We start from the raw sequence: 20191 nt of genomic DNA, 5'->3' as shown, positions 1-20191 counted from the left end.
AACTCAGCGATTGAGTTATTTACCCACAGGACTCATCGTTGGAAATGTAGGCGCGAAGATCCGAATTTGGTGTTGGCAAAAATTTCAGTGGCGGTATTTTAGGCCAGAAGTTGTTATTGATAAAGTATTTTCTCATTTGTCTCGTTCAAAAATCTCAAAATATAGGTCCGTAGATCTCTCGAAGGTAAAAATTGAGGCCGAAAGATCTCAGTGGTGATCTCAATTACCGGCAGGTTTTAAGTTTTGCAACTGTATGGCCTTAGTGCTCAATGACAGGACTAGATCAAAAGGTAAACGGTAGTGCCGAAAATCTCAGTGATATAACTTTAGAGACGAAAGTCGGAGTTGGGGAACTGTGGGTGCAAAGATATCACCAGAAGAATGGAGGTCCGATGATCTTAGCGATGAACTATTCGCCCTCAGGCCTCAATGATGGATCCATGTCCTTACGGGGGGACTGTAGGCCGCAAAGTCTTATATTAAAACAAGTAAGAAAAGTCTGAAGTCGGGAGGGGCCGACTATATTATACCCTGCACCACTTTGTAGATCTACATTTTCGATACCATATCACATCCGTGTTGGGGTTTGTTCCAAATACATACCTTTAAAAATCAATCGATCTGCACAGAATTTGATAGACTTCTACAAAATCTATAGACTCAAAATTTAAGTTGGCTAATGCACTAGGGTGGAACACAATTTTAGTAAAAAATTATGCGAAACATTTAAATCTGAAGCAATATTAAGGAAACTTCGCAAAAGTTTATTTATGATTTATCGCTCGATATATATCAATAAGAAGTTTAGGAAAATTAGAGTCATTTTTACAACTTTTCGACTAAGTGGCGATCTTACAAGGAAATCAGAAAAACATATATATGGGAGCTATATCTAAATCTGAACCGATTTCAACCAAATTTGGCACGCATAGCTACAATGCTAATTCTACTCCCTGTGCAAAATTTCAACTAAATCGGAGTTAAAAATTGGCCTCTGTGGTCATATGAGTGTAAATCGGAAGAAATCTATAGATGGGAGCTATATCTAAATCTGAACCGATTTCAATAAAATTTGGTACACTTGACAACACTACTAATTGTACTCCTAGTGCAAAATTTCAACCAAATTGGGGTAAAACTCTGGCTTCTGGGACCGTATTTGTCCATATCTGGCGAAATATATATATGGGAGCTATATCTAAATCTGAATCGATTTCTTCCAAAATCAACAGGGTTTTATTCTGAGCCAAAACACATACTGCACCCAGAGAAAGAATATGATCATCTCAAACATGTTTTAAGAGCAAAATGTTATTTTTGGGTGGTGACCATGTAACATGGTTTTCGCAACCATGTTATTTTCTTGGAAATCATGTATCTGATTTCGGCAAGCAGGTTGTATTTGACGACAAAATAACATTTTGGTGACAAACATGTTACATGGTCACCATACAAAAATAACATTTTGCTCTTGAAACATGTTTGAGGTGATCATATTCCTTCTCTGCGTGTAGTGCCAAAATTGAAGTCGTTTGGACTAAAACTGCGACCTAGACTTTGATTACAAAAATGTGTTCACGGACAGACGGACATGGCTATATCGACTCAGGAGCCCACCCTGAGCATTTTTGCCAAAGACACCATGTGTCTATCTCGTCTCCTTCTGGGTGTTGCAAACATATGCACTAACTTATAATACCCTTTTTCACAGTGTGGCGCAGGGTATAATTATTTGCCCATATGTCTTAGTGGAGGAGTTCGAAGTTTTTAATGATAGAACTTCAATGCCCAAAGAGTCAGAGGTAGACCAGTAGGCTGAAGACCCGAAAGTCCCAATTGGGAACTATGCAATCGAAGATATCAGTGTACATAAGTTTGCTTGCCGGCCTAAGTTATTCGGGTCTCAATGGTCCCTGCAGTGCGGATGACACCTAAGTTTTATCACGTTGCCCACAGGTCTTTGTAGAGGAGATATATGTCCGAAGGTCGTAGTTATAGAACTGCCATAGATACGAAAGTCTCACAGAGGGACGTGTACAACCGAAGATCGTAATGTGTATAAGTTCACTTGGTGGCCTAAGCTACTCAGGTTGCCCAATCTCTGATTGATTACATCGACGGTTGTCTGTATTTTATTGGTGGCATATCGGTTAGTTGAATATCTCGGCGTATGTCATGTTCAGAAAATGTGAATTTATTAGAATTCATATGGTTTTCTTTGGGTTGGTATATTGGCACCCCGTTATTTTAAATTCACTTAGACTAGTCAGTCCATTGCGATACTAGAAGTGCTGAACTGTTTAATTATCAACGACTGCTGCACGTTTCTATGACAAGAGGTCTCCTTTTCATAGCCGAGTTCGAATAGCGTTTCACATTACGCCGTAACACATTACATAGAGAAGCTATGAAGCATTACTGAGATACAACATTACTGAGATGCGAAAACCCACCGCTGATTTTAGGAGTTGTTCGGTTGAAACTGTGACTAAATCCATGACATGTGTGCCACAATCGCTCTCCTTTAATTTCACTGTGCTTTACCATTCTGACATTAAAAAACAGATAATATGGAAAAAAAACTCAAATGCTCTTAAAGGCGAAATCATAGTCATACACATACACATCGCACTGATCCACAAAATGAAATAAAGGCGAGCAAAAAAAAACAAAAAACAAAAATACTGTAAGGACAAAAAGATGCAAAATGCGGCACAACATCAGAAATTAAAGCAAATGACAATGAGACACTTGCCCTTAAGTGCTTAACCTGCGGATGTATTTCTGGCCAACAGAGAAGAAATATTGCTGACTCCACAAAATGATGGGCGAGTGAAAACAAAAAACAGGGAAAAAAAAACACAAGAACAAAAACTCATTTTGGCCATTACGATGGAGGAAGAGCCTGCTTAAATTGAAACGAAACGAGATTACAGTAATAATGAAAATTCTTAAAGGAAACTTTTGAAGTCGTTGGTTTGAGGAGATTTTTTTTTTGGTCATTCAATATTTCTGCATGTCTTGATTGCATTTGAAAAAGTTGATATTGAAATATCTCAAGTCATCGTCATGATTATGGAAGTGATGGCTGAATATGCTTTTAATAAGAAATTCTGTAAATGTCGTTAATCGTTCAGAGAATGTTTGTGCACGATTCAATTGTGAGCGAACATTGTCAGTCTGACATTTGAGTTGCATAACATATAAGGCTAAAGGAGTTAAGTTATAATTTTGAGATTCAAATATATAATTTCAAATAAATAATTTTTGTTTTAATTCTGAGTAGAGTTCGTGTGACATGACTTTGTTGTTACATATATGAATTACACCAAAATTCAAAGCAACTCACGTGAATGGGACCTAACCAAAATATGTCATGCAGGGTTGTAAGCAAAAACAAGTAAGGAAAGTTTAAAGTCGGGCGGGGCCGACTATATTATACTCTGCATCACCTTGTATAGCTACATTATGTATATCACCTCAAATCCTTATATCAAAAGTTAATGCTACGCCCACCCAAATTTTAAATAAATCGCACATTTGAGTAATGAAGGTCTAGGTCGCAGTTTTGCTCAATCACTTCACATTCTGTAGAATTGATTCCTACTGAATTTAATAGAAATCGGCTCAAAGTTATATATAGTTCACATACATATGTCGCGCGATATGCCCTGATATGGCCACAGAATAAAATTTCAATCGAATTGAAAATTTGGCCTCTGATTTTCATATCAGTCAAAATTGGACAAACGATGTACAGGATGGTTGATATGTAATGCAACAAAGTAGAGAGCTATATTTTTCATAAAATCAAATTCTAGAATAAGTTTAAATTTGTTCGAATTTGCTACCTTAGGCACGAAACTGCCGAAAAATGGATCTGCGGTACTTTTTTGACGCATTCACGCTGAAGCGCTGTCTTGAGATATTCGATAGTTTGGTATTTGTTAATGCCAAACTCTCTCTCTCTCTCTCTCCAAAATGCCCTAGGCGCAAAAGTTGAAATTGAGATCTAGAGGATTTGGTGGCCATTTTGTGGAAGAAATGGCGTCATAGGGACGTACGAAGCGAAATAAAAAAATTAAAAATCAAATTTGACGTCGGAGTCAAAAATGACCAATGCACGAAATATAGCCCCTGATCAACCACGAACAACGATATGAGCTTCTTTTCGATCGGACTTCAAATGACGAAACAGCACAATAAATTGTATTTCGGGGGGTCGTAGGGTTCACGGAAAAAAGTTTTGGTGTTCTGAAACTGTCTTCGAATATGCTACAAAACTGGGGGGTGACCGCATCAACTTTTTTGTTCCTTTAGGCCGTGACACTATCTACTGTCCATGGTCTACGGCCGAAATATTTGTCTGCTCAAGGCATTAGTATTGTCTTTAGCATATTTTCCCGATAATATTCGACATTTATTTTGACCATACGGTAGATGAATACGAGCAACCATCGGCCGTTGCGGCGGCCCGCACTAATATCACTGGGTGTGCAATTTCATAAGTTTCTGGTGCCCAATTGAAAGTGTGAATTTTCAGCTGACCTCTTTGGCAAGTACTGCTCAATTTGGTATGGCTTCTCATAGGACAAAAACAAATTCGGTAATTGGCCAATTTCATGCCTCTGTAGTGAATCCTTGGCTCATTCCAGTCTAACTTGTTCTTTTGAATCGTTCTTGGATTTTTCATGGCTTTAGTCCAGAGCTCAGTTTTCATTATGTATTACATCCGTTCTCGCGACATGCCCAGCTTAGAAGCAAGTTGTATCCGTTCTAGCGATACGTTAAGCTAACGGGCAACTTGTATACCATTAAGGTGAGTATTAAGTTCGAGTTTAGCCGCTAAAATCGCTAAAGTGAAAACTAAATCAGTAAAAAACGTATAAAATTATATATATTTGTTGCAAATTTTATTATAACTTGATTTTTACAAAGTTTGTATTCTTTAAAGTGGATTATAAAGGAAAAATTCACCAATGTGGTATCACAATGGACTGAATAGTCTAAGTGAGCCTGATATATCGGGTGCCACCTAACATTAACCTAACATGTTAGTAAAAAATTAATATGGGAAATAAGGTCGAAAACCTATGTTGTTAGCACCTATATTCATAAGCGTAGGAAGGCCTCTGGGGAGGGGGCTTAGACCCCCCAGAAAAATTTTAGCCCCCCCCAGAATTTGAAAACTTATTTACGATTTTACATTTTTATAAAAATTAAACAAGTATATACTCGTACAGCGCACAAAGTTTCACCAAAGACTTTCATACACAATCGAATTACTTAAGTTGTGGTAGAAGTCTGATATTTATGAAATAAAGCTGTGGTTGAACTTATGATTTAGTTGAATAAAAAATACTAATTGATATTAAAACTATTCTTTCATAAATTAATATGTTAATAATGCTGCAAAAAAGCGTCGCCAAAAAAGAAGTGAAAATGTTCTGTGGTACAAAATTGGCGGAGAAGCGATGAATGTAATATGAACTTGTTATAGAACGAATGTCCACCGTTTCAACAACCGTTGCAATGAATTTGCATCACTTCTTAGGGTGTGATCTGAATTCAGTGTTTTGAATGTGAATTAAAAATTTTGTGATATTTTCCCACATAAATAATTTTTATACTTTTTTATGATTTTTTATGCATTCTAACGCTTGTTTGAAAGGTTTTTTCAAATATTATCGATTTGTCTATAATGGATTTAGCATTTTTGTGGCAAAATTTGAATAATTTGTACCATTTTATTTATTCTTACTCTTTTTTTTTGTTTAAAAAGAAAACAAAAAATTACGCATTAAAATATAAAAAAAAACAAGTAAGGAAAGTCGAAAGTCGGGCGGGACCGACTATATTATACCCTGCACCACTTAGTAGATCTAAATTTTCGATACCATATCACATTCGTCAAACGTGTTGGGGGCTATATGTAAAGGTTTGTACCAAATACATACATTTAAATACCACTCGATCTGGACAGAATTTGATAGACTTCTACAAAATCTATAGACTCAAAATTTGTGTCGGCTAATGCACTAGGGTGGAACACAATGCTAGTATAAACAAGTATATACAGCAGTAAGTTCGGCCGGGCCGAATCTTAAATACCCACCACCATGAACCAAATATTAGGGTTTCCTTTGAAATGTCAGGAGGGATTGAGGACTTGAGGACACTTCCCGAAGATAAATTTAAGGATTTCACTTATGAGGACTATATCAGATTCTGGATTTATAAGAACCATTTTTGTTCGAGTTTTAGAGGAATCGTTAACATGTCTTGTAAGTGTGCAAGAAAATTATAAAATAACGTCTTGATTTGAAATCTTAAATCTGTAGAAGTGAAATCTGGAAATTTTACATTGAGTTTCAAGCAATTTTCATGATCAGTGCGCCTTCTACACCCTCAAGAAGTGAAGTCGGTCTATATGGAGGCATTACCAAATGGACCGATAAAAACTTAATCCGATACACGTTTTTGTGAGCCTAAAATACCAGAATATTTACAATTTCAGGCAAATCAGATAAAAACTACGGTTTCTAGAAACCCAAGGAGTTAAATCGGGAGATCGTTCTTATGGGGGCTATACTAAAATATGGACCGATACTCACCGTTTTCGGCACACCTCTTTATGACCCGAAAATACCTCTAGATTTCCAATTTCAGGCAAATAGGACAAAAACTTCGGATTCTAGAAGCTCAAGAAATAAAATCGGGAAATCGGTCTATATGGGGGCTATACCAAAATATGGACCGATACTCACCATTTTCGGCACACCTCTTTATGGTCCTAAAATACCTCTAGATTTCCAATTTCAGACAAATTGGATAAAAGCTACAGTTTCTATAAGGTCAAGACCCCAAATCGGGACGTCTTTTTATATGGGGACCATACCAAAACATGGACCGATACTAACAATTTTTGGCACACATATTTGTGGTCCTACAATACCTCTAGATTTCCAATATCTGGTAAATTGAATAAAAACTGCGGTTTCTATAAGCCCAAGAAGTAAAATCGGGAGATGGGTCTATATGTCAACCAAATTTGGCACGCATAGCTACAATGCTAATTATAATCCCTGTGCAAAATTTCAACTAAATCGGAGTTAAAAATTGTCCTTTGTGGTCATATGAGTGTAAATCGGGCGAAAGCTATATATGGGAGCTCTATCTAAATCTAAACCGATTTCAACCAAATTTGGCACGCATAGCTACAATGCTAATTATAATCCCTGTGCAAAATTTCAACTAAATCGGAGCAAAAAATTGGCCCCTGTGGTCATTTGAGTGTAAATCGGGCGAAAGCTATATATGGGAGCTATATCTAAATCTGAACCGATTTGGCTGATATTCTGCAAGTTTTTCGAGACTCATAAAATATTCGGATGTACGGAATTTGAGGAAGATCGGTTGATATACACGCCAATTATGACCAGATCGGTGAAAAATATATATGGCAGCTATATCTAAATCTGAACCGATTTTTTCCAAAATCAATAGGGATCGTCTTTGAGCCGAAACAGGACTCTATACCAAATTTTAGGACAATCGGACTAAAACTGCGAGCTGTACTTTGCACATAAAAATACATCAACAGACAGACAGACGGACAGACAGACAGACAGACAGACAGACAGACAGACAGACGGACATCGCTAAATCGACTCAGAATTTAATTCTAAGACGATCGGTATACTAAACGATGGGTCTCAGACTTTTCCTTCTTGGCGTTACATACAAATGCACAAACTTATTATACCCTGTACCACAGTAGTGGTGAAGGGTATAAAAATTAAGTAAAACAAGTAAGGAAAGTCTAAAGTCGGGCGGGGCCGACTATATTATACCCTGCACCACTTTATAGATCTAAATTTTCGATACCATATCACATCTGTCAAATGTGTTGGGTGCTATATATAAAGGTTTGTCCCAAATACATACATTTAAATATCACTCGATTTGGACAGAATTTGATAGACTTTTACAAAATCTATAGACTCAAAATTTAAGTCAACTAATGGACTAGGGTGGAACACAATGTTAGTAAAAACCAGTAAGGAAAGTCTAAAGTCGGGCGGGGCCGACTATATTATACCCTGCACCACTTTGTAGATCTAAATTTTCGATACCATATCACATCCGTCAAATGTGTTGGGGGCTATATATAAACGTTTGTCCCAAATACATACATTTACATATCACTCGATCTGGAAGAATTTGATAGACTTCTACAAAATCTATAGACTCAAAATTTAAGTCGGCTAATGCACTAGGGTGGAACACAATGTTAGTAAAAAATTATGGGAAACGTTTAAATCTGAAGCAATTTTAAGGAAACTTCGAAAAAGTTTATTTTTGATTTATCGCTCGATATATATGTATCAGAAGTTTAGGAAAATTATAGTCATTTTTACAACTTTTCGACTAAGCAGTGGCGATTTTACAAGGAAAATGTTGGTATTTTGACCATTTTTGTCGAAATCAGAAGAACATATATATGGGAGCTATATCTAAATCTGAACCGATTTCAACCAAATTTGGCACGCATAGCTACAATGCTAATTCTACTCCCTGTGCAAAATTTCAACTAAATCGGAGTTAAAAATTGGCCTCTGTGGTCATATGAGTGTAAATCGGGCGAAAGCTTTATATGGGAGATATATCCAAATCTGAACCGATTTCAAGCAAATTTTGCACGCATAGTTACAACGCTAATTCTACTCCCTATGCAAAATTTCAACTAAATCGGAGCAAAAAATTGGCCTCTGTGGGCAAATGAGTGTAAATCGGGCGAAAGCTATATATGGGAGCTATATCTAAATCTGAACCGATTTTGCTGATATTTTGCAGGTTTTTCGAGACTCATAAAATATTCGGATGTACGGAATTTGAGGAAGATCGGTTGATATACACGCCAATTATGACCAGATCGGTGAAAAATATATATGGCAGCTATATCTAAATCTGAGCCGATTTTTTCCAAAATCAATAGGGATCGTCTTTGAGCCTATACCAAATTTTAGGACAATCGGACTAAAACTGCGAGCTGTACTTTGCACACAAAAATACATCAACAGACAGACAGACAGACAGACAGACAGACAGACGGACAGACAGACAGACGGACATCGCTAAATCGACTCAGAATTTAATTCTAAGCCGATCGGTATACTAAAAGATGGGTCTATGACAATTATTTCTTGGCGTTACATACAAATGCACAAACTTATTATACCCTGTACCACAGTAGTGGTGAAGGGTATAAAAACTTCCTGTGTAGTTAAAATAGTTAACTTCTTTGTGAGGACATTTTTGGAAGTGCTTTTAAAGTTGTGCCTTTAGAACAACTCCCAATTTCTTGCTGGGAAAAGTGTGGGACTACCCTACGGGAAATGGATCAACCACAGAAATGGTACAGGACTAGTCCCTGGTGTGTATGGACCAGTCCCAGTTCTGATCAAAACGTATGGAAGGGACCGTCCACTTTAACATGGGTTTGTCATTGACGGAGTAAACTTACATTTTAGGACGCGTCTTGGACTCATCCCAAAGGAAACGTCCTGGGACAATTTAGCAGGAGCAACCCATAAACAGGTCCTCAGGAACCATTCTCGGACAAACTCTTAGAAATCTCTTTCAATTTGGGCTCCTAATCGAACCCGAAATGAAAAAAAAAAAAAACTTTTGAAATATGTCGAACAAAAGGTTATTCTGATCATTTTATTTCACTAAATGTGAAAATTGCAACTAACTGGAGCACAGGTACCAGTTCTGTGATAGGTCCGTCAGTGGCAATTTGCACCTATTTCTCGTGGGGTACTTTTAGTTGCTTTATTATAAATTGATTGTCGAGTTATTTTGATGTCTATTTTTTATTCAATTTTATGAAATAAAACATTAGTTGAACCTATAAGTTCAGTCTATAAAGTTTTAGCTAGGGGGGCTACAGCCCCCCTAGGAAAATTGTCTAGCTACGCTAATGCCTATATTACCTGTTTATTTTCATAATTCATTATGATTGTAAATATATAAATAAATAAATAAATAAAATATGGGAAATATAAAGTTAGAGCAATTTTAATGCAATTCTACAAAATAGCATTTATGATTTATCAGACGACACATATGTATTCGAGATATAGGACAATTTGAGTAGTTTTTACAATTTTTGCTACTGAGCAGTGGTCATTTTAAAAGGATATTGGTTAGTAGATCTCACCAAGGTATGTGGGTTGTGATATATTATTTGGCCAAGTCGGGCGAGTCGGAGCCTTATTTAAAACTCAACCGTTCTGTGGAAACTCTGGCACTACAGTGCTTAGGATATGACTAAGATATGGGGAAATCATCACAGAATTTTGTGTAAAATGTGGGTATTTTGGCCATATTTTCATAAACCGGAAGAACATATGCTTTATGTAAAAATGAATCAAATTAGATCATAATTGACACACTTAAATATTATATTAAATACGGTATAAAATATGAAACATTCTACCATATTTACCCAACTTTGGCGTACATAGATATCTAAATCTGAACCGATTTTAACCAAATTTGGCGTGCATAGTTAGAAAAATAATTCTGTTATCTCTGCAAAATCGGAGTATAACTTTGGCCTCCGTGGTCATATGAGTGTAAATCGGGCGAAAGATATGTGTATATAGGAGCTATATATATATAAATCTGAACCAGTTTTTACGTATAGTTTCAAATAATAAAAATGAAAGTTTCTAATTTTATTTAAATATTTATTAAATTCAAAAATTCACAAAAATTTATTTATGTAATAGAGCTTTAAAAAATCAATATGAAAAAAACCAAGATCTACTATCACTAATGTATAGGCACTTATCTGTTGGTGATGTTGATTTCTTGATGTCCAGAACTAAGTGAAGTCTCTGCATAGAATTTAATTTCAACAAACTCCCTAAATCGTTAAATATTTTCGTTAAAGAGAGGGATTAGTATTTCATTTCGACTCTTACTCATCATCTATATAAATCTATTATACCAAGGCCTGCTCTAACTACAAGCCAAAAATTAATGTTTTAACTTCATACAATTTTAATGTTTTGAACAAAAACATCGCCGTGTGACGGAAGACCTTGGTGTAATACCGCGAATGCAAATGTATCTCGGCTCTCTAGTCAGCTTAACAATGCAGGTTAAGCTTTCACTTAAGCTGTTGTTATGCAGAGATCTCAGGTGAGAAAAAGAGATGAATTTGAGAGAGCGAATCTTAACATAAGTGGGAATATGCTTAGAGGCTTGCAAATAAAAAAAAAAAAAAACACCAACATCACAACGCTAATGCTAATGCCAATATTCGAAATGCACTAATAAATGTATCGTTAGTGGTGAATTTCAATAATTTTGGCTATGCTTTGCATTACAATGATTAGCATGCAAGTTGAATACACTCTAGATTAATATTCTAGCACATATTTAGAAATTAAATGATTTAACTAGTTATATTAATTAATGGCAAAGAATAAGCAAATAATTTTGTATGCTTATAATGAATGAATAATTAATGAATATGTAATTTGTTGGTGGACGAATGTTTCACCAACAGCACCGATTTCAACCAAATTTGGCAAACTCAACGATACTATTAAGCTTACTCTTTGTGCAAAATTTGAAGCAAATCAGTGCAAAACTCTGGCTTTTTGGCTGGACGAAATATATATATGGTTCCTACATCTAAATCTGAACCGATGTTAACCAAATTTAGAACACTTAAGGATACTATTAAACGTACTCCTTGTGCAAAATTTGAAGCAAATCAGGGCAAGCCTGTGGCTTTAAGTCCATATAAGTGCAAATCGGATGAAATATATATATATGGGAGCTATATCGCAATCTGAACCGATTTGGCCGATATTATACATATTTTACCAGAGTCCCAAAACATTTGGCTGAGCGAAATTTGAAGAATATACGTTGATAAATACGTCAATTATGACCAGATCGGCGATAAATACATATAGCAGATATATCTAAATCTGAACCGATTTTTTTCAAAATCAATAGCGATTGTCTTTCAGCCAAAGTGAAACTCTGTGCCAAATTTGAAGACGATTGGGCATAAACTGCGAGCTGTACTTTGTACATAAAATTACATATACAGACAGAGAGGCGGACATAGCTAAATCGACTTAGAATTTAATTCTAAGACGATCGGTATACTAAACGATGGGTCTCAGACTTTTCCTTCTTGGCGTTACATACAAATGCACAAACTTATTATACCCGGTACCACAGTAGTGATGAAGGGTATAAATAGCTAAACGATTACCTAATCACTTTAGTGTTTTTCAGGCTGAAATATTAACAATAACAAGTATATACGGCCGTAAGTTCAGCCAGGCCGAAGCTTATGTACCCTCCATCATGGATTGCGTAGAAACTTCTTCTAAACACTGCCACCCACAATCGAATTACTTAACTTGCGGTAACGATTGCCGATGGCAAGGTATCTTAAAACCTCCTAACACCATCTTCTAAATTGTATGTAAGTCCATACGTGGTATATATTAAATCAAAAAAGATCGATCCAATACGTATATAATTCAGTTTGACAAAGTAGACATAAAATTTTTACAAAATTTTCTATAGAAATAAAAATTTTCACAAAATTTTCTATAGAAAGAAAATTTTGACAAAAATGTCTCCAGAAATAAAATTTTAACAAAATTTTCTATAGAAATAAACTTTTGACAAAATTTTCTATAGAAATAAAATCTTGGTAGATTATTTTTGGCTCGAGTGGCAACCATGATGTTTGGATGAAACAGGTTACTGGTGGAGTCAGCGGGGATAAGCTGGAGTCACTGATACCTGCACAAAATGGATAGAGAAAACATTGATCTCTCATGAGCCGAAAGTAAACCACCGTATGATTTTCTATAAATTCAATGGAATTGTCGCTCACAGAATAGTTGATCAAATATGGAATTAGAAGAAGACACAGAAAAATAAAACACCGGAATTAATTAGTGGACTGTATTGATGGATTTTATTTCTCTGAAATAATTCTTACCAATAGGTATGGAAGCTTGCAGTAATCGCTACGTAAGTAAAAGAACTGAAGGAAGTAAAGTTCTTCAAAATGGCCTAGTGCTAAGGTGGATAAAAATTTATTTTATTAAGTATCTGATTACTTATTTGTCGATATTACACCGTAGACTGAATGAAAGTTGGAGATTTATTAACTACGTTGGGAATTCATAAAATAGGGTTTTCGTTTCAACGTAAACATTCTGCCCACCTTGCAGTATGACTGTAAAAAATAGTAATATAAGGTTTATGCATAACTAAAAATAAGTATTTCATTTCATCATTTCATTATTTATACTAAACTAAATAGGTTTAGATTTAGTTTCAAATTCGAACTATATGCACATAAAGAGAAAAGGAACTAGTTGCATATATTTTTTTTGTTTAGATAATTTAAAAATTGTGTGAGAATTCAAGAAAAAGAGTTTGCTACTGTGTTGAGCATATAAATATAAGAATGGGTCCTTAGGTGGAAAAGTTCCCGTATAAAATAATGCCAAATGTTGTATTTTGTGCAGTTGGCAGACCAGCACGAACAAAAATTCCATCTCTAACCACTCGGGAAAGAACGTCGACTCCCAGTACAATGTCGATTGTTGACGCCTTATAGAAGTATTTGTCAGCAAGCATGAGGTTATTGAAATGTGTTCGGACGGAATCAGGAAGTGATTTTTTTGGTGTTATTGTAGTGATTCGATTGTTCACTCGAAGAGTAGTCTCAAGCATGAAATTTGAGTCTACACAAGACCAAAGTGTGACCGGACAGATGATTTCATTATCCAGCTCAAGTGTCAGCAAGCTAAACTTTTCCACAAAACGTTTTGAAATACAGCTCATTTTCGAAGCAGAATCAAATAGACATCTAGCAGTGTGCTTGCCATCTTTTGCACCAATTTTTACGAGAGCTGTGGGCAGAAGTGTAGCGGCATTTTGTTTCAAGATTGCTGTTAGAGATGTGAATGTTGGTACTGAAGTGTTGGCAGGCTGTTTTCGGGCATTACACGCACTAGCCGAAGACGATGATGTGGACGGGGTTTCCACAGTTGAAGCTCGTTCTTTTGATCGATTGGATGTGTTTGACGTCGACTGTTGCAATCGGGTATGGACATGAAGTAACGAATGATGACGCTTATGACAGTAACCACAGCCGGTTTTGCTGAAACATGAGCCATCTGAATGGGAGTGTGCCAAACAGTTAACACAATATCCATATTTTGTCACAACTTCCATTCTTTCCACAGAATTCATTTTTCTGAACTTCCAGCATGACTTCAACCCGTGATGTTGACGACAAACCCTGCAGATAAATGATTTTTTGTCCAGGGTGAGTTTTGAATAAGAAGCCGGGCTCATATTTCTGTAAAAATAAAGGAAATTAGATTGTGTCTTTGAAAAGTAAAAATAACTAGGGAACTATTGTGAATTAAATAAATTTTTGGGATCAAATTTTATGCATTTTCATTGGCCAAAACGACTAGCTTCGTTATTGGCCTTGTTACTATGCCGCGTTCGGTTTTTATATCAGCTACTCGAACTCTCTGATCGTTCCCATGATGGATCCGCGAAATTCTACCAAGTCGCCAACTATTTGGAGGCAGGTTCTCTTCGCTAATGACGACTAGCATATCCTTTTGAAGATTTGTGTCCGGTTTTTTCCACTTATACCGTTTTTGGAGCTCCTTGAGATATTCACTTTTCCACCGAGAGCAAAAATGTTGATAAAGTGCTCTGAGTTTCTGCCATCTATTTTGTATGGATATTGAAGATTGGCTGATCTCAGGTTCCAATGGAACTAGAATTGGACATCCAATCAGAAAGTGACCAGGTGTTAAAGCCGCCAAATCGGACGGATTTTGAGAATTAGGCGATATTGGCCTAGAATTCAGACAAGCTTCTATTTTCGAGAGTAACGTTTGGAATTCCTCGAATGTATATTTATGGATACCAGCTGTCTTTTTGAAATGTAGCTTGAAACTTTTCACTCCAGCCTCCCAGAGACCTCCCATATGAGGGGCTCCAGGAGGAATAAAGTGCCAGGTGATATTCTGATGGGCATAATGGGATGTCACTGCTTGTCTCGAAGTTTGGATAAATTCTTTAGCTAGAATTTTGGAAGCGCCAACGAAGGTTGTACCATTGTCAGAATGCAAATGAAGTGGACACCCCCGTCGGGAAACGAAACGATTAAATGCTGCGAGAAATGTTGATGTGGATAAGTCGGATGTTGCTTCGAGGTGTATTGCTTTAGTAGCAAAACAAACAAATAAACACACGTAGCCTTTGGAAATACGACAGCAACGGCCGGCGTAGCTTTTGATCTCAAACGGACCGGCAAAATCTAGTCCTGTATGAGCAAATGGACGTGATAATTCGCATCTTTCTGGGGGTAAGGCTGCCATCAACTGTTTTTGACATTTTCTTTTATAGAGAATACATGGCTTGCATTTGTGGATAATAGATTTAATCAAATTCTGCACCTTTGGAATCCAATACTGCATTCGCACGAGTCTCAATACCAGTTGATTGCCTCCATGTAAACAGATTTGATGTGTAAACTCTACTACCAATCTGGAGTATTGGCAGTTATATGGAATAATAATAGGATGTCTTTCCTGATATGATAGGCCTGGAGATGACTCCAGCCTTCCGCAAACACGCATTATGCCTTCTGGATCCATAAAAGGATTTAAACACAACAACGGACTAGAAGATGGTATGGATTTTTTGCTATGCAGTGACATATATTCATTTGGATAGTAGGCTTTTTGAGTTGTAGAAATGAGTTGCTTACGGACGAAAAGGATTTCAGCGGTGGAAATGGATAATGAATCTCGTTTATAATTGGATCGTAATTTCGGATGAGTAGCGAAATAAAACCGATAGATATAGGAAACTACACGCAAAGCTCTAGAAAACGAGGAAAAACGATCTAGTATATCATGAAAATCTTGAAAGTATAAGAAATGAACTCTTAGGGATTTCTTTTCCAATTGTGTCTCATCGATGGTTTCCTTTGAGAATTTGGGCCAGTCTTTTGAAGGCTTAGAGAGCCAATTGGGTCCTTCCCACCAAAGCTTGCATTTCAAAAGTTCTTGGGGGCTGTAACCTCTGCTAGCTATATCGGCAGGATTATGCCGAGAATCAACGTGAAACCACCTTGAAGATTCCACCACTTGTGTTATCTTCGAAACCCTATTTGCAACAAATGTTGACCAACAGCAAGGTGGCTTTGAGAGCCACGACAAAACAATGCTAGAGTCAGTCCAACAAAAAATCGTATAATTCTGAACATCAAAATTTGGAATTAAATGGTCGAACATTTCTGCTAGAAGTGTGGCTCCACACAACTCTAGCCGTGGAATCGACAATGTCTTTAATGGGGCTACTTTGGTTTTGGACGTTACTAAGCGTGTATCTACGGCATTTGGATAAGTCACTCGTATATAAATAGCAGCAGAGTATGCTTTTTCCGAAGCATCCGAGAAACCGTGGAATTCGACCTCACCTTCAGGAGAAAAATTAATCCATCTTGGAATACGAATCTTTTCTATAAACGGGTAATTGTTCTGGAACGTTTTCCATATAACAAGGGAGTCGGGGGAAATCACTGAATCCCAATCGGTGCGTTCCATCCAAATCCTCTGCATCAAAATCTTCGCCACTATAACTATAGGAGATAGCCATCCAGCTGGATCAAAAAGCTTCGAGATCTGAGACAGGACTTCTCTTTTGGTGTAGCTTGGATCCTCGGAAAATGTTATGGGAGTGAAATAAAATGCATCGGACAAAGCGTTCCATCGGATCCCCAAAGTCTTTGCAGAGCTGCGGTCCTCGAATTCTAAAAAATCGGCATATAGAAGACTATCTGCTGGAAGCCCTTCCAGAATGGATTTCCTATTGGATATCCATTTACGTATGGAAAACCCTGCCGACGCTAGGGCATCAATGAGTTGATTCCTGGCATCTATGACCTTTTGTATGGAATGAGCACCGAACAAGGCGTCATCAACATACATGTATGATCTCAAAATTTGGCTGGCCAAAGGATATTTATCCTGGACATCGTTTGCTAACTGAATCATAGTACGAATGGCTAAATATGGAGCACAATTTAAGCCAAACGTTACCGTTTTTAGTTCGAAATCCTGGATTTGTTCATTTGGAGTTTTCCGAAATAATATTCTTTGAAAAGGAGTATGGGATTGATGTACCAGTATTTGCCGGTACATCTTTTGTATATCCCCATTCAGAACAAACTGATAGAAACGCCATCGCAAAATCAAAAGCGTTAAGTCGTTTTGCAGTACAGGACCCGTATGAAGGACATCGTTCAAACTTAGGCCATTCGATGTAGGACACGACGCGTTGAAAACTACACGTACTTTAGTCGTTGTCCTTTCCGGTTTCACTACCGCATGATGGGGAAGATAGTAATTGGACTGGGCGTTTAATGGATCCGGACAATCTATAGGTGACATATGTTCCAGAGTAATATATTCCTCTAAACTCTTATCATATTCGTGTTTAAGATCTGGATTTCGAAGAAGACGCGCTTCATTTCTAAAGAATTGTGCCAACGCGCTTTTCCTTGAAGATCCAAGGATCATCTCCTCCGGATAAGACTCCTTGAATGGGAGTAAAACCACGTATCTACCGTCAGGGGTTCTTCTGGTGGTCTTACTATATAATTCATCACAATACTTGTCATTTTGAGATGGAAAACGTTTCTGTGGAACGTTTTCCACCTCCCAGAATCGAGAAATTTGCCGATCCAAGGATACCTCACAAAAGTAAGAAACGCATGTAGTAAAACACGATGATTCCCTACCGGCAACGGGGCCGGTAAGAATCCACCCGAAAACCGTTTCCTGTGCCATTAAAGAACCGCAAATCCTATGTTGATTCCTGGACAACATGACGGATGGAAGGACATCTGCACCCAAAAGAATATCAATCTTCGCGCTTTCATAGAAACGAGGATCAGCCAGTTGTAATTGGGGCAAATTGGAAAAAGCCTCAGTGCTAATGGTTCTTGAGGGTAGATTATTAGATAAATGCGGTACCACTAAGGCAGAAACCGCGATCTCAAAATCAGCCACAGTATCAGACACCAAAACAAAACAACATTCCTTTTGGACTGATGCCGAAATGGAATTATTCAGACCTGAAATCATTGCAGATGTACGACGCACCGGAAGCTTAAGCAAATTGGAAAGCTTTTCTGAAATAAAAGACCCTTCGGAACCCGTATCGAGCAATGCCCGCGCTCGATAAATCTCCCCCTGATGTAGAATATTCACAACTGCTGTTCCTAATAAAATTCCACTAGAGCTAGAGGCAAAACAAGACTGTATAACTCCATTGGGAGAATTAGATGATATGAAGTGTGATGTTGATGGTTGAGCCAAAGTGGAAGAATTGCCATGTTTCGGAAAGGAGTCATCAGTCGGTTGTCTTTGGGTCTCAGATTCCCTATGTAATAACGTATGGTGTCGCCTATTGCATTTGGCGCAAGTTTTCATGCTCTTACAATTTTTTAATGAGTGGGAACCCGCAAAACAATTTATACATAAATTGTTTCGCTTTATCTCAGTCAAGCGTTGAGTGGGGTCCATTTTTATGAACCGTGGACATTTCCTAATTAAATGAAACTCTTTAGGACACAACTGACATTCAATCTTATTGACGACCTTTGTCTGAAAAAAATTAACTTTGTTTGAAGAAGGTTTGGAATTGGAACTGGTTTTGTGTTTCCCAGTTTTCCCCTCGCTTGAGCCTTTCAGTTCTGTAACGGACTCAAGTGTCCGATATCTGCTAGTGAGAAAATTATCTAATTCGGACCACTCGGGGATATTCGTCTTATCACTAATTGTCTGTTCCCATAAAGTAAGAGTTACGTCAGGAAGACAATTCGAACAAAGGAAGATGAATATGGGATTCCAACTTTTAATATCGACCTTGTAAAGCTTCAACGTATCAATGCAGGAGTTGATGTCTCTCTGTAATTTCTTTAGAGCACCAGAAGACTCAGTGTGAATACATGGGAGATTAAATAAAGTTTTAAGCTGGCCGTTAATAAGAACTCGTTTGTTCTCAAACCGGGCACATAAATTAGACCAAGCGGATTTGAATCCGTCATTGGTCAAGGGACTCTTGGATACGATATCGTGAGCCTCACCCTTGGTCTTCTGGGACAAATAAAAAAGTTTCTCGATTGGACTTAGTTTGGAGTTATGGATACATAGTGCTGTAAATAAGTCCCTAAATGTGGGCCAAGATTTATAATCGCCCTGAAAAACACTCAATTCTATTGGGGGTAAATTCAAAGTATGATCCTTGGAAGACGAATTTGTGGTAAGAGGAAGTGGTGTGAGTTGGTTAAGAATCTCTGTAAGCCTGGCAATACAGCGGCAATAGGTAGAATATGTAGTCTTATATTTTTCCTTTATAGTCTCCAATGGACTTGCCCTCTCCTTATCCTTCTCGTCTCCATATTGTTCCTCCTCTTCCTCTTCCACTGAGAGATCTGCCAAGCATTTATCATATGCCTCCTTCAATCGTATCCAGTTCGATTTCACCTCACCAATGTGTGTTTCCAATAAGCATTTAGAATTAACAGGCAACTCGTTTGCAAGCAAAGCTGCCTCGAATTCTGTGAGACAATCCGCTAACCGAATGAATTTGTCAAGGGACATAGTCACTCAATAAAGTAAAATGATACCAAATGCAAAATCTAAGTATATTTTAGTTATTTAAATTTCCTCCTTCTTCATAACAAACTTATTTATTTTCATGGAATCTGTATCTGTTATAGGTCGACTACCTTAATATTATTTTTGAACTACAAAAGGTTACGGAATATAATAAAATATAAAAATATATAATAAATTTTCAAAATTTGATGGAATACAGGCCCAGACTTGGCGCAATCAACCCCTTTATCTCTCATGGAATATATGCAGAACTATCTTTTGGATCATTCATTTGTTTTGCATTTTCCCATGGAAATCAGATAGATTTACATATGTATAAATTAAAATACATAAACATGTTCCAGTACAATATAAAGGCAATAGAAAAAGGTAATTGAACTCACTGATATTGGAAGTGTTGGAATAATAAT

General features: G+C 37.1%; 1 protein-coding gene across 1 annotated transcript; it reads right to left on the bottom strand.

The window, feature by feature from the left end:
- Nucleotides 1-14516: 14516 nt before the first annotated feature.
- Nucleotides 14517-19763, bottom strand: LOC142235969 (uncharacterized). The gene has a single exon (XM_075307220.1). It carries the CDS (start codon nt 19761-19763, stop codon nt 14517-14519), a length of 5247 nt encoding a protein of 1748 aa, XP_075163335.1.
- Nucleotides 19764-20191: the final 428 nt, after the last annotated feature.

Source organism: Haematobia irritans, chromosome 4 (genome assembly GCF_050003625.1).
Source record: "Haematobia irritans isolate KBUSLIRL chromosome 4, ASM5000362v1, whole genome shotgun sequence".
NCBI classification, from domain to species: domain Eukaryota; kingdom Metazoa; phylum Arthropoda; class Insecta; order Diptera; family Muscidae; genus Haematobia; species Haematobia irritans.
The sequence above is the reverse complement of the archived record's forward strand: the minus strand, read 5'-3'. Positions and strand labels throughout refer to the sequence as shown.